The sequence below is a fragment of the Xyrauchen texanus genome, chromosome 37 (assembly GCF_025860055.1).
Source record: "Xyrauchen texanus isolate HMW12.3.18 chromosome 37, RBS_HiC_50CHRs, whole genome shotgun sequence".
Lineage (NCBI taxonomy): Eukaryota > Metazoa > Chordata > Actinopteri > Cypriniformes > Catostomidae > Xyrauchen > Xyrauchen texanus.
Genome location: NC_068312.1, coordinates 22,073,698 through 22,086,504, shown reverse-complemented (window position 1 = coordinate 22,086,504; position 12,807 = coordinate 22,073,698). Strand labels below are relative to the sequence as shown.

At 44.1% G+C, this 12,807-nt stretch overlaps 1 protein-coding gene across 3 annotated transcripts in view; it reads right to left on the bottom strand.

The window, feature by feature from the left end:
- The window catches only part of LOC127631339 (chemokine-like protein TAFA-2), a 172,137-nt gene that overhangs the window by 4,677 nt on the left and 154,653 nt on the right, over positions 1-12,807 (bottom strand). For all 3 annotated transcript variants that reach the window (XM_052109445.1, XM_052109444.1, XM_052109443.1), the window contains exons 3-4: positions 8,587-8,736; positions 6,924-7,048 (exon numbers count right to left, since the gene is read on the bottom strand). In XM_052109445.1, the coding sequence (XP_051965405.1) occupies positions 6,924-7,048; positions 8,587-8,736 (275 nt within the window). The remainder of the gene's footprint in view (positions 1-6,923; positions 7,049-8,586; positions 8,737-12,807) is intronic.

Below are 12,807 nucleotides of genomic sequence, written 5' to 3'. Positions count from 1 at the left end.
CTCTGACGCTCTGCATGCTGTTGGATTGACGGCGCATTACAGCAGCTCTTTCTCCTTCTTACACCAGCGTGGGCTTGGACTGGAACCCTCCGTCCTCCCCACAGCCATCGCGGTTGGATGACTGGTACCTAAGGTCCGGGCACCGCTCACTGCTGCTCCCCAGTGCTCTCCACCCGTCACAAAGCCACTCGCTCATCTGCTCTCTTTATCCTCGAGGGCGGAGCTGCCCACGGGTACACGGCGATTCCCCCGGTGGATAGAGCTGTTGCACTCACCTGTGTCCCGGGAAAACCTACCACCGTGGGGGTCACCCTGTGCTCCCTTCCAAGGCCTGTAGGACAACAACCTCGCTGACAGCGAAGGCCTACAGCACCGCCGGACATGCCGCTTCTGCCCTGCACGCCATGGGCCTCCTGCAAGTCCACCAGGCCAAGGCACTCAAAGAGCTGCACGTGGGTAGCCCTGATCCCGATGTGCAGCAGGAACTGCGCTCAGCGACCTCACCCATGAAGGTCACAGCGCAGTCACTCGGGCAGGCGATGGCCACGCTCGTGGTCCAGGAACGTCATCTGTGGCTGAACATGGTTGAGATGCGTGAGACTGACAATATTCGCTTTCTCGACGCCCCAGTCTCCCAGTTCGGCCTCTTCGGTGACACCGTCGAGGACGTTATCATGCAGTTCTCAGCGGTGAAGAAACAGACGGAGGCCATTTCTCATATCCTGCCCCGCCGCAAGTCTGCCGCCATGGGTCAAGCCCCGCCTGCTCGCCGAGGGCGTCCTCCTGCGAAGAGAAAACAGGCTGCTCCGCCTCATCCTGGGCCCAGCTCTCAGCTCAAGCATCGAGCGCCCCGCAAAAAACAGACGCTCCCAGTCTGACGGACCACCTCGAGGACCCGGAAGTCTCCCAGGCACTACTGAGACGGATGACCCAGAGCCCGAGATGTTAGCTCCGGAGATGGTAAGACCACTCCGTCCCCCGGTAGAGGGCCAGGAGGAGAATCTTTTGTTTAATTTATTTCATTTGCTGCTTGCCTTAGATGGCGCAGCGGTACCAACATTTTCAATAAAAGAGCTATTTCCTTTGTCTCTGGGTCATCTGTCCCGCAAATGCCGTTCTCACGGCACTCAGATCTCAACAGTACCGGCATGCTGGATGCGGTCCCCCCACCTTCAGCCCCACGACTGTCCCCTGGCCGGCTGGTTCAGACGAGTCCAGAGGACACCACTACAGGACCTCCTCCTCAGTCACTAACCCGCCCCTTGCCGGGTGTGCGGAGCAAGGTAAGAGCTTTGAGTCCTTTCTCAACACTAGAGCCTCAGGACACGTCCTCGCCTCCCGACGCTGTACTACCTGCTCCGCCCCGCTGTGAAGCCCCGCCGGGTATGAAAAAAAAAATCGTCTCCTTGGTGCCCCTAGCACGGAGATTGGATGCTTGGCTTTCACTTCCCAACCCGTCAAGCTGGCTGGCCCGGACCATCCGACTCGGTTATGCAATTCAGTTTGCCAGGCCCCCGTGCCCCTTCGCGGGCGTCCGCTTTACTGCAGTACACGGCGAACATGCCAAATCCCTGCGTGCGGAAATGTTTCTTGCTTTTACTCAAAGACGCGATAGAGCCTGTCCCTCCAACCGAAGGGTTGTACCCAAGAAAGGTGGCGGCTTACGACTGATCTTGGACTTGCAAGTTTTCAACCGGGCTTTGCTCAAACTCCCGTTCAAAATGCTCAAGCAGAAGTACATCTTAACATATGTCCGGCATCTAGATTGGTTCGCAACTGTAGAGCTGAGTGACACGTACTTCCACGTCTCAATTCTGCCACGACACAGTCCCTTTACACAGTCCCTTTATACGCCAGGCTATCCAGTACAAAGTCCTCCCCTTCGGCATGTCTCTGTCCCCTCACATCTTCACGAAAGTAGCAGAGGCAGCTCTTGCCCCGCTCCCAGAAGCCGGCATTCGCATACTCAATTACCTCGACGACTGGCTCATACTGGCCCACCCCCGAGAGTTACTATGCGCTCACAGAGACCAGGTGCTTGGGGCTTCAGGTCAACCGAGAAAAGAGCAAGCTCACCCCGGTTCAGAGCATCTCTTTCCTCGGTATGGAGTTAGACTCAGTCTCAATGTCAGCACGCCTCACCAACGAGCGTGCGCAGTTGGTGCTGAAATGCCTCGCCAAGTTCAGGCCAGGCACAACGGTCCCTCTAAAACTCTTCTAGAGGCTCCTGGGGCATATAGCATCTAGGTTGATGCATATGAGACCGCTTCAGCACTGGCTTCAGACTCGAGTCCCGAGACAAGCATGGCTCCGCGGCACGCACCGTGTGACATTCACCCCCACCTGCTGCCAGACACTCAAACCCTGGACAGACCTCTGCTTTCTACGGGCAGGTGTGCCCCTGCAGCAGGTGTCCCAGCGCGTCCTGGTCATGACGACACCTCCAGACTGGGTTGGGATGCCGTGTGCAACGGGCACGCAGCTGCGGGCCGTTGGAGAGGGGCCCCACTGCGCTGGCACATCAATTGCCTAGAGTTGCTGACTGTTTTCTTTGCCCTGCGGAAGTTTATCCCACTAGTTTGGGACAAACATTTCCTAGTCAGGTCAGACAGCACCACTGCGGTAGCGTACATAAATCGCCAATGCGCGTACGCTATCGCCACATGTCACTACTCGCCCGTCGTCTCCTCCTTTGGAGCCAGCAGCAACCCAGTGAGCATTCTTGCACAGGTGCTGTGCAAGGTCAGGGAGGACGAGGAACAAGTCACACTAGTGGCTCCCTATTGGCCCACCTGGGTCTGGTTATCGGACCTCATACTCCTCGCGCCAGCCCCTCCTGGAAAATTCCCTCTCTCTTAAGACTGCCCTGCTGATAGCGCTCGCTTCCATCAAGAGGGTCGGGGACCTGCAAGCGTTCTCTCTCAGGGACACTTGCCTGGAGTTCGGTCCGGCAGACACACAAGTGATCCTAAGACTGCGACCGGGCTATGTGCCCAAGGTTCCTACCATGCCCTTTAGAGACCAGGTAGTGAACCTGCAAGTGCTGCCCCGGGAGGAGGCAGACCCAGCCCCTTTGTTGCTGTGTCCGGTATGTGCTTTGTGTACCTACCTGGACCGCACGCAGAGCTTTAGATGTTCAGAGCAGCTCTTTGTATGCTTTGGGGTACAGCGGAAAGGAAACGTTGTCTCCAAACAGAGGCTTTCCCACTGGGTAGTGGACGCCATTGTATTGGCCTATCACACCCCCCCCCCTTGTGGGTCCAAGCCCACTCAACAAGGAGTGTTGCGTCCTCATGGGCACTGGCCAGGGGAACCTCCCTGGCAGACATATGTAGAGCAGCGGATTGGGTGACACCCAACACCTTTACGAGATATTATATCTCAGGGTTGAGTCAGTATCATCCCGTGTTTTCTCAGGTCCGAGCCAGTAGAACTCGGTAACACGCTGATGGGCTGGCCGGGTAAATTGCATATTTGCATATAGAGCCCTTTCCCTCGGTTTAGGTAAAATTGTGTGTTTTTTCTCCCAGGAGATACCACTCCTCGGATGGATCTACCACCGCGCCACTCCCACGTGTCGCCTAAAAACACATGTGATGTATTCATCACTTTTTCCTCCCCTCCGAGCAGGTGTGGTCTCCACAGGGTCTTTTCCTCCTGAAAGAATAGGAAACTGGGTAAGACCCCCTTCCCTCAATGCATGTAAGGGCCCCGGCCATCTATTGCTCTACATTTACATTTACATTTATGCATTTGGCAGACGCTTTTATCCAAAGCAAATATTACAGGGACAATCCCCCCAGAGCAATCTGGAGTTAAGTGCCTTGCTCAAGGACACAATGGTGGTGGCTGTGGGGGAATGAACCAGCGACTTTCTGATTACCAGTTTACCAGTTATGTGCATTAGACCACTACACCACCACCACTCGCTCTATGCAAGAAACATGCCCAGCCTTGGCCTGTTCCCAGTTTGGCAAGCATCGCCTTGTTCCCCTGTCTACGGTAACCAGAAGGACTTTTTTGGGGCATTGGGGAAGTGTACGTGCAGTTTGACACAGCTGGTCATCTTGGCATGTAAAATACCTGCCCGCTCCTGCATCAGCAGAACACGTACATGGCTCAGCATATGGCGTGATTTCAATTGGACCCCTAGTGTCGCTTCTCAGACACAACGTCGAAGAGTGCAACAGAAGGGGAACGTCTAGGATACGGATGTAACCTACATTCCCTGATGGAGGGAACAAGACGTTGTGTCCTCCCGGCCACATCGCTGAGCTGAACCGCTGTAGTGGCCGGACCATTTCCGGCTCCTCAGAAAAATCCTGAATGAACTCATAGTATTTCCTCACCTTTATACCCGTATATCTGGGGGCAGGGTATGCAAATACTGGCTACCAACTTCTCATTGGCCTTTTTTCATAGATCAGAGGTATATTCGGTGCTCAAGAGAGACCCCTAGTGTCGCTTCTCCGACACAACGTCTCGTTCCCTCCATCAGAGAACGGAGGTTACATCCGTAACCTAGATGTTTTTTTTGAAAATGGAAAAATACAAAAAGGTTTCTGGTAGGGTTAGGGTATAAAAATTATTGTTAGATCTGTATAAAATCAATAAAATGCATGGAAGTCTATGGAGAGTCCCCACAATGATATAAAAACAAGTTTGTGTGTGTGTGTGTGTGTGTGTGTGTGTGTGTGTTGTGGTTGTCTCTCTTTTTCTGTCATTGTCTCTATTTGTCAAGATTTAAGAATCTTTATAGCCATGATAAAAAATATTGTCTCTGTTTCTGTTTTGTTTTTCTTTTATTTCTAAATCAGGCTGTATTGTGTTTGATGTCAGTTCCAACACACTTCAGACTCTCTACACATGAACACCTAAGTTATGGTATAGAGCATGATCACAACAAGAGGTATTTCTGTAGATCAGAGAAAGAGAGCGGCTCTGTTCCAAAACCTAGTGAGCTGCCTACCTAGACAGTGCTTTTGAGTCATCATGGGTGCACTCCAAAGGCGGTGTATACCTAGGCAGCATCATTTTTTACAGCATAGAGCACTGTGACAAGTGCAGTGAAAAAAATCTATCCAAGATGGCAGACAGAGCGCGAGAACTGTCAATTAAAGATATAAATACAGTAGGCCTCAGTATTCTTGGCTCGCTCAGTATACAGTATTTTTTTAATTACCCAAAAGTATCGATTCGGTGAAATTCGGTGTAATTATAAAAAAATGGTTTTACTCTATATTTGTGTATTTTATGCTTATAAGAGTATCACGTTATTAGCTTAGCAACATGCTAACGTAAAAATCTGTTGAAATCAATTGTGAGTTGAGTCTCCCATGTTTAATTAGAGAACATATTCTGAGCCCTGCTAACACAAGATGTACCGGTTATGGTGATTATTTGTCCTTTTTAGCAATTTCATGACTTGCTACATGCTAAATAGCAATGTAACTGCAACATCACAGGCCCATAATTTCATTACCATTATATGACCAATTCATAACGTTGTCGTTACGTCCTCCGAATGTCCCAAGTTTACACTTAATGGTCCAGTTACGTAACATATTAGTAATATTTGGGTAATTCGGTGACTTAATGGTGACGTAACTGCAACGTAATAGGCCCATATTTCATTACCACTTCACCTTCTTATTCCAATTTGTCTTTTTATGTTCTCCTAATGTGATAACCAGCAATGCAGAGTCCAGTTACAGCCCAGGAAAATTGCATTTCTATCAAAGATTAGAGGCGTCGAGAGCGTCAAATTGACCGGAAGTCATTAATTTTCTATGGCAGCCAGCGTCTCTCATGGCGAGAAGAAGTGCCTCCGTAGCCGTCACGTCTTGGGTGTTGTGGGTGTCAGAGGAAAGTTCAAGTGCGGGCAACATTATGGTAGAGAGCTTTGATGCGGTTCGGCGGCAACCTATTGGAATATAGAAGTGCTCCGCTATAGCGAAGTCTAGAGAACACAACAGTGTAATCTTTGGTTCCCACCAAACAATAATAGAGGAGAAACTATTTATTAGAAAGGTTAAATAACATTCTCACCTTCCAGTTGAAGTAGTTTTGTTAATATTTTGCATCTGTGACTATTTGGAAGCTTTAATCATATGAATTGTCCACTAGCATTATGCCAAATTGTTATAATGGCCCTTATACAGTATAGGCATATAATGATATATAAATGTGTAGATATTTTAATTTTTACTTGTTTTTGCTATGATAATTAAAAATTATTATTTATTGATAAAAGTGTATGTAGATATTATGAAGATTATATTGTCATTTTCAAATCAATAACCATTTTTTATATCTTTAAAAAAAAAAAAAAATGTGCAAATGTATATGCTTGTCATTTGAGCCAAGCTTGTCTAAGTACTGTTTTCAAGTTAATATCAGTTGTTATCAGTTATGAGGCCAGTAGTTCTTCCTTTCTTCTATTGTTAATTGTTAAAACATTTTCCCTGTTTTCTGTCTAAATAAATAAAGTTAATTCATTTTGAATCTGCATTCATCATTTAAATAGCCTTTGAATTAGTGTTGGGCAAATGAGGACATAAATTAAGTTAGACTACTGGAAGTCTAACTTAATCATACTCAACACCACCCATAAAATAATAATTAAAAGCAAAAATTACCAACTGGTTACCAACATACAACTATTGATCCATGAAATGGCACTGTCACAAAGTTAAGTTGTGGCTCAGAATCCAGGAATTTCACTTTTCCATTTGTCACAACTTAACCAGTTACGTTGCCACGGCAAAAGTTTGGTCATCATATTAAGTTATAGATACGTAATGGTCACATAGTTTGGTTAGCAGGGAGGTACTTCCTGTCATTTACACATTTAGAAATGGGAGCTTGGGTGACGCTGTTGGTTTTAAAAGCCAAGGTATTGAGTGTGTGGATGGTTTACTGACCTTGGTGGTCTTCACTTTGTTGCCTGTGCTGCAACTCCAGCCAGTTAGGTCAGGTAGGACTTTACACTCTTCACCGTCCAAACATGGCTGCATCTGACACCACCACTTTTGAGCTACTATAGATGCTACAAACACACCATAGGGAAAAAGTAACAGAGGACTATGGTTAGTACATATACACACAAAAACATTTAGCATTTTGTTTGTGGTGCTTAGTAGCAAGTAAACCTGATATCTATTAGCAGGACTGTATATTTAGCTTTTTCTTTTTGGATAGACAAACTTTTATTGTGGTATCAACTTTCAGATAAACATACCCCTAAATGTAACATAAAAACAAACAAACCAACTGTGTTTTTCGCTTTTCGTGTCAGTCAGTTAGACCCTTCCTTTCTAAGTGAATGGTTCATGGCAAGAATAGGCTGCAGTTTGGAACAGACAAAAGTCTGACTACACAAAACTATATTGGACCTGACAGGAAACCTTCTACTCATTTTTCATGCGAAAAGGTTAACCAATCATTAGATCATTTGCATGCAGGCCTTAAGGGTACAGTAGCAAAACAGGTAGCTAGTTGGATTTTAAGGGTCAGGAAAAATGGTCATGTAAAAATTACATTTCGACTGTTAGTAACCTTGGCTAATATTACAAGTGGACTTCAGGGGGAAAACATTATATGATGAAAAAAAAAATTATGTAGGAAATTACCCCTAAATACAGCGAGGATGATGGAGTTCATCTCAGCAGCATGAAAATGGCAAACAGATGAGGAGCTATTTGTGATGATTCAGTGAGAGAAGGAAGCGCAAGATGAGATGAAACATGGCTTATTTGACATTTCCTCTCACAACGAGTGCTCTGTGTAGAGACACTTGAGCTATTTTTTCCTGAGCTTACAGTCAGGCAAAATAAGATAACGATCGATTTCTCTGTCAAGTGGACAATGTTAACACAGTATTAAATGAAAGAGCCAGACAGCCGAGGGAGACAAAAAAGAAAGAGAATGAGGAAAAAAAGAGAGAAAGATTCAGGACACAATTTATCTTGTTTCAGCAGTTCATGAGATTATATTACTTATGAGAGGGAGGTAAAACACCAGTTAATATACCCTCCAATCCACAAGGCAGGTGTTTTCTTCACCAGGGGCCAGTTCTTTTTATTTATTTATTATTATTTATTGCAGTTATTAATTGATTCATGAACACATATGAGCTCCTCAAACTAAGCACATCGCTCTCCAAGTTTAGTGGAATGATGCCTAAGATTGAATTCCTTGAGAACCACAATGTCTTCTAAATTTAATTTGTAGCAGAACTAAAATTTCTGCTAAATGACTAAATGTAAATTTACTCTTTGCAAATCAGGCAGGTAGCAGTATCATAAAGGGACCAGAAACATCACAATCTGGCATGCAATAATTTACATTTATGTTTCAGGCCTGTAATAAGCCAAGTGCAATTCTTATGGGAACTACTTAAATAACATTAAAGGCAGTTTAAATACAGAAAGTGGAAGTTGATTTGTGGGCTGGATTTAAGGATAAATTACTAACTTTTGAGAGGTCGGTAATATGAGACCCGTCTCTGATCTCTCTGTCTAGCCCCGATCTAAAGTATTGAGGATGGAAAATTGAACAAAATGATATAAAAATGGCAATTTTTACCATCCACACAGGAGGGTGCAGTCCTTGTCGTCCCAGCAACCTGTCCAGGGAAGCAGGAGCACTTCACTGTCTGTGATCTCTCCTCAATCTTATTTCTGTTACAGCAGCGATGGGCTGCAATCACCTCGCAAGTGCCAGCCTTCACGTGCACTATAAGAAAAACATGTCATATGTTTGGTTATATTTTTATAGCAACATTATTTAGATTGCATACTAATTTCTGTACTTTCAAAGTATGTACTGCATTCGAGGAACTTTCTTCTAGAATCATAATTTAGGTATTAAGGTGTGTAGTTTACTGTAAATATAGTAAATTCCTGGACATACTACATACACCATGTTGCATTGTCCTTTGACCCATACGTTCTTTGCCTTTTAATGTACTAAATACAATCACAAAAAATTATCAAGTGTAGTTAAACGAGTAAAATTTTCCCATGTGTAGCAAATTCTTTTTACCTATAGCGCTAATACTTGAAACAGTTTTAGAATTTTTTATTTTATTTTTCAACTTTTCTAAATAGATAGCTCTTCAGCTGCCTTGTCCACAGGTTGCACACTTTGGAATCTCAGCATATGCAGAAGGTCGTCTTGGTGTTGTTCACCTAATGTATTGTGAATACAGAGTTTTCGGACGTCCTACTCATTTGACCTGTTTGTTGAGTGTTGTGTGTAGCAGTGAAGTATGCACATTTGGTTGTGGGGATAGTCAACCCAAAAAAACAATTTAGAGTCCCTGTTTTGCTTATGCAGGAAGCATAAGAGTTTTTCCCAGTATTTGTTTGAGAACTTTAATTAAAGCTCTGAGGGCCACAAAGATGAAAAGAAGACATAGCCAAAAAATAATAGCAGAACTGCTCTGGGTGCCCGACAGCTACTTGCTAGTCTGAGCAGTTAAAATGATTAAAATTCTATCAGAGATCTTCTCCCTATCTTAATATCATATCAATGAAATTCGCAGACAAGACAGATGAACAGTGAGATTTATTAGAGAGCGAGAGAAAGAGAGAGAGAGAGAGAGAGAGATAGAATAAAATATTAACTGCAATAATGAGCAAAAAACACAAATGCCACAAACACTGAATAGATTACTTCAAAGATATTTCTTGATTTTTCACAATCCACCCACCATGTTTGGAGCTAGTCTTATGGGGCTTTTCCACTACACGGTACAACTCGACTCAGCTCACTTTTTTGGGGTTTTCCACTGTGGATAGTACCTGGTACGTGATACTTTTTTTAGTACCACCTCGGTCAAGGTTCCAAGCGAGCCGTGCAAATACTATATGTGACGTCAAAATCCTGAAGATCACTGATTGGTCAGGGAGAATCGTCACTATCAGCTTCACTGGATTTCCAACACGCAACATCAACCCGCTAGTTTTAAAGTTAGCAATAGTGATAGCAGTATCATTTGTTCAGGTGACTTTCGAATTGTAAAAAGCAATGGCTGTGCGCAAAAGCACGCCATGGTCAATAAACGAGGTGCAGACGGTCCACTCGTTAGCGATGAGTGAAACAATAAAGTCTCTCAGGAAGTGTATCAGCTGTTGGCCACACACGGCTACCACCTGACCTACCAACAGTGTAGGGAAAAGATACAAAAAACAACTTAAAAGTGACTACAGAACTATCAAGGAAAAGTGGAAGTGGTTCGACCAATGGACGCTATCTAAACTGGTGAGCAATGGGAGGGCGAGGGCCCTGGACTGGCGTTGATCCACGATGGAGGATAGTATGTTTTGTTATGTTAACTCTATACTCTGCTTGAAAGCTTCACTTTATTTAGTTGACCAGCTACTGTAAGCTTGCTTCTAAAACAACCAGGCCAATTTAACTGTTTTATGCAGCACTATGAGCTAGTAGCTAACAGCTAGAGGTCTTGTTATTGTTTCTGTCAGTTTGTGTCATGTTTAAGATAATGTCACGGCAGTGAGGGGGTGCAACTATGATGATCAGCCTATAACCCCACCAACGTTGAGGTGGCACTAAACTGCAATGGAAATGCAAGCTCAGAAAAGTAAAGTGAGTAGAGTTGAGGCGAGTCGAGTCGAATCGTAACGTGCAGTGGATAAGTGCCATTAGAATCAGTCACCGTATTTACAGAGGGCATAATTATTTTAACTTTGATATGGTACACATTTTCTAATCCCTGTTTGTGGAGGGACTTTTGGATCAAGGACAGCAATGTGGACTTCATACTGATACTGAAGTTTTGGGGCCCATTTTTCATATCACCTGAAATAAGCCTCTAAATCTGTGCCCTCTATTCCTAAACTAACTGGCTTGTTCCAGATTTATTGGTCACGAGAGCTAGTTGTGCTTAAGTGCATCAGACTCAGTGTGAATGGTTTTAGTGATGAGAGAACTTTCATTTTTGGAGGTAGATTTGAATATTGAACAATTTGAATCTCACTAACTAACATGATCCAATGTTACAAAATGCCATAGAATGTTAGAATGGAATGACCTTTAGCAAATCAAAATGTCACGAAGGTGAGACAAAGAGACCCAAGTGCAGAGGAAGAGTTTAAAGGATTTATTTACATAAATTATAACTTAAGCAGATCCAGGTGAAGTGTGGAGATCCCGGCACCGACCGCAGTAGAAGGTGATGGGTGTGTTTGTCAATGAGTGCGCTACAACCATGCGTGAGTGAGTGAGTGTAAGTGTTGTGGTAGTCAGAAGCAGATTTGTGAGGAATTCTCCATTAAGAGAATGAAGAGAACAGGTGTACAACAAAATGGAAGGCAACCACACAAGACAAGACCAACTAGGCAGAGAGCGAGGTAAGTTATTTCAACACAAAACAACAATCTAGCAAAGAACATGACACAATGAAGGTCTTAAATGGGCAGTGAATTAGTGGAGAGACAGAGTACCCTAATTAGTGGCATGATCAGCGTTCCCATGGGAACAATCAGTGTTCCCATGGAAACACTGATCACACATGCCAACAGCACCAGACACACATGAGGGAGAGAAATAAAAAAACAAATAGAACAGGCCGACAAACTCATCGGAACTGTGACACAGAATGGGAAACTCTTTTGTAATGGAGCATCCTTCAGAACATAACAAGCTTTATGTTGCTTTATGGAAAGGATCTATCCTTTATTGGCTAGGCAACACATGGTGCAACAGCCAGTCACTTCTTCCCTGCACATATTACCTCACATCAAATTAATCTATCCTGACTTGTTCAAAATGGGGGCTGACGCTGCTGGTCAACAGTTGTGGTGTGTGTGAAACGTGAAAATGTCAACCGTCCCAAGAGATCGACTCCTCAACTGAGAACAATTCTTTCTCATGCATCTCACTAACTGCAGTCACAGGGCATTTCATTTTTGTGTTCCCAACATAATGGTATTCCTCAATATAGCACCTCAAGATTTGATCAGGTGACACACAGTGGAGTTGAGTTCTCAAATACAAACATACAATGACATACAGTGTCTGCGAGGAGTTTGGGTGGGGGCTGTGTTGAAACACATCTGTGTCTATGCCCTAGGGGAGGTGTGATTCTTTATATCTCTCATTTATCACTTTTTCACTGCCCCACTATCTTCTACATTGGTCCCCTGTTTTTCTCATATTTTGAGGTTTCTATGGATTATTGTACATGTATGACAAATCCCAATGTTATCTATCTTCTGGTGTACAAAAATGTTATGTTCCTATTAAAATTAAGGTTATGTTTAGGATTTGGGTAAGGGGTTAGATTTTATGGCTATATTAGGTTTAGGGTTAAACTTGAGAAAAAGAATAACACATTGTTTGTTGGTTCAATTGTTTTTCTCTTCAGGAGTAAACATTTTTAATTTTAGCATGAGCCAAACAGAGCATGTAAGCTTAGCGTAGCGAGGAGCGGAGCGATCATAATAATAAACTCAAACATGAATTTCCATTTGGGCCGAATAGAGCCTTCAACATAAATTCTTATGTAACTTACAAAAAACAAAATGATCTATGAAATCATTGCTGCAGGCATTAGCATTATCACAGGAGTGAATTATGTTATATTTTAATACAGTGCGGAATTAGATTTGCATTCGCTTTGCAGAGACACATTTTTTTGGCCAAGTGTAAATGGAATGTGAATAATCAGTTGAACAGCAATGCAATCAATGAGGTCACTAAGTGTAAATAAATAGGCCCTCTGATGAAACTGAGAGGGTCGCTATTTCAGTGATAGGCTCTATGAGGTCTCCCCTCTGCCTT